The sequence below is a fragment of the Nycticebus coucang genome, chromosome 2 (assembly GCF_027406575.1).
Source record: "Nycticebus coucang isolate mNycCou1 chromosome 2, mNycCou1.pri, whole genome shotgun sequence".
Taxonomy (NCBI): Eukaryota; Metazoa; Chordata; class Mammalia; order Primates; family Lorisidae; genus Nycticebus; species Nycticebus coucang.
In genome coordinates this window covers 6637197-6639439 of record NC_069781.1, presented here as the reverse complement: position 1 = coordinate 6639439, position 2243 = coordinate 6637197, and the positions used below count along the sequence as shown (strand labels likewise).

The following is a 2243-nucleotide window of genomic DNA, read 5'->3' as shown; positions in this document are numbered from 1 at the left end:
CAGCTAAGGGGCTCTGGGGGAGAGAAGTGTGTGGGTACACACGGCAGGTTTTCCTTCTCCCCAAAAGGAAGGCACTCGGACGAGTGCTCCAGAAAACCACGTTCTAAGGCACAGAGGTCCTTCAGGGAAGAGGCCAGCATTCCATTATGGCTTTGCAGTTGTTACAACTTTTATTTCAAAAGACAAAACACATTTACGTTTGAACATCGGAAATGCAGCCTGTCACAGCAACGCTGTTCCCTCCCAGTCTGCCTGTCCCCCCAGAGACTCCTAGTACGACAAACAGTGCACCACACAGAAGGACATCCGTGAGGGGGCTCCACACCACAGCAGGGGCTCTCACCAGTGGAATCTTGTGTTCATAGGATGGAGCATAAGATTTCTTTTTTTTTTTACTTTTGGAACCATACTCTGCACCCAGTGGAATGTGCTTATTCACAGATGAACTTTGTCAGCTGCTGTGTCCCTAGGGAGACTGTCAAAACTGATCACCCTGCTGACATCGCTCTGTCAGCTGCCTTGCTCTGCCTGCTCATGTCCGTGGCCCTCTGCAGCCTCACCTCCTTGCCATGGAGGCCAGCACACTGCTCAGAGCCAGACCTCTGAGAGAGGAGGGAGGCTGAGACCAACAGGGTCCTGCCCGTGAGCTGGAACTGCTGCAGCGTTGTCCTCATAGTCAAGAGACAGCTTGCTCTCTGTCACCTCCTTGACACCACCTAGTTTTGCTTTAGCAAAGTTGGAAATAAAAAGTAAGCAAACACCTAACCAATACTACCACTGCTTATTCATAATCTACATCTGTGAGACTGGAGGAGCAGATGGGAGTGAAGATGGATGAAGAGTCCACAAAGATGTCCTTCCAGGAAGCCTGGCCCTTACCGCCGGCCGAAGCGGAAGCTGAAGCCGCCCTTTTTCCTGCTGTAGCCGGTGAGCTCCTCAGCCAGGTTTCCTAATGGGCTGCTGGCCTTCTCACCCTTGGCAGGGAGGAAGCTGGTAGCCTCGCTGCCTTCGTCCTGCCTCCCGAAGCGGAACCTGAAGCCAGCACGCACTCTACCCAGTGTCTGCAGCTCCTTGGCCTTGACAAGCAGGGCCTGTGGCCATGGAGCTCTCGACCACCGAGAAGACCCCCACATGAAGTGAGGTCGGAGCCCCTCAGCTGGAATGGCCCAGCCCACTCTGGCTGCGATGCTACTCAGGGCGCCTGTGGGTCCTCCTCTGTCCTGTAGAGGAGAGCAGTTGACCAGCGACAGGAGGAGGAGGTAGGCCAGGGAGTAAGGGCTCATCATCTGCCCCAGAGGAAACAGGAAGAAGTTATAGTCCACATGTGCCCTGCACAGCAGCTTGTCCACAGTCCTTCCCACGCCCTGAGCAGCCGTCAGTGAGCCCAGCTCCTAGCAGTGTTAGGGACCAGGAACTGATTGAACCAGCGGGGCAGGTTCTCTCTCTCCTGGACTCGCTTGCATCTCACTGCCTTGGCAGCTTAGCACATGATGCCACTGCTGCTGGATGGCAAACCATGCCCAGGCAGACCCAGGAGAGCCAAGGGAATTTGGGTTCATTTTTCTTTTATAATTATTGATTGTTGGGCCACATCATCTCAGAGCCAAAGGGTAGGAAGTTAAAAGCATCAAATCTCCCTTAGCTTTCAACTTGATAATAAATGGTTCTAGCTAAGCTGTTTATCTGGGACACCCTGCTCGTGTCTCTTTAACATGGAAATTAGCTGCTTCTAAAAGCAGAAAATAGATTTGGTGGTCCCAGCCTAACTTGGACCCCTACCTGGGGGACAGCGTGCAAACGTGGTGGGGCCAGGCAGTCCCTAGGGAACACTGCCGCTATGCCGGGCTCCGAGCCAAGAGCTTCATTTCCACCAGTTGTATTTCATCTTCACAATACACCTGCTTCATAGGCACTGTTAGTCTTTCGGGCAAAAGAACTGTTGGAAAGGCTAAGAGTTTGTGCCCAGGCTGCGCAGCTAGAAAGTGTAGAGTCTGGATTCATGATCTTTTTTTTTTTTTGAGACAGTCTAATTTTGCCACCCTCCGTAGAGTGCATCACAGCTCACAGCAACCTCAAATTCTTGGGCTTAAGCGATTCTCTTGCCTCAGCCTCCCAAGTAGCTGGGACTATAGGCTCCCGGCTAATTTTTTGTTGCAGTTGTTTAGCTGGCCCAGGCCAGGTTCGAACCTACCACCCTCGGTATATGTGGCTGGAGCCATAACCACTGTGCTACGGGCGCCAAG

At 52.7% G+C, this 2243-nt stretch overlaps 1 protein-coding gene across 1 annotated transcript; it reads right to left on the bottom strand.

Moving 5' to 3' along the window:
* Window positions 1-213: 213 nt before the first annotated feature.
* Window positions 214-1415, bottom strand: QRFP (pyroglutamylated RFamide peptide). Its single transcript, XM_053576113.1, has one exon. The coding sequence runs from the start codon at window positions 1284-1286 to the stop codon at window positions 876-878; it is 411 nt and encodes a 136-aa protein (XP_053432088.1). The 5' UTR covers window positions 1287-1415; the 3' UTR covers window positions 214-875.
* Between the last annotated feature and the right edge of the window lie 828 nt (window positions 1416-2243).

Bases quoted from the DNA above. Each gene is read 5' to 3' on its own strand.
- QRFP (XM_053576113.1), bottom strand. From the start codon at position 1,286: ATGATGAGCCCTTACTCCCTGGCCTACCTCCTCCTCCTGTCGCTGGTC.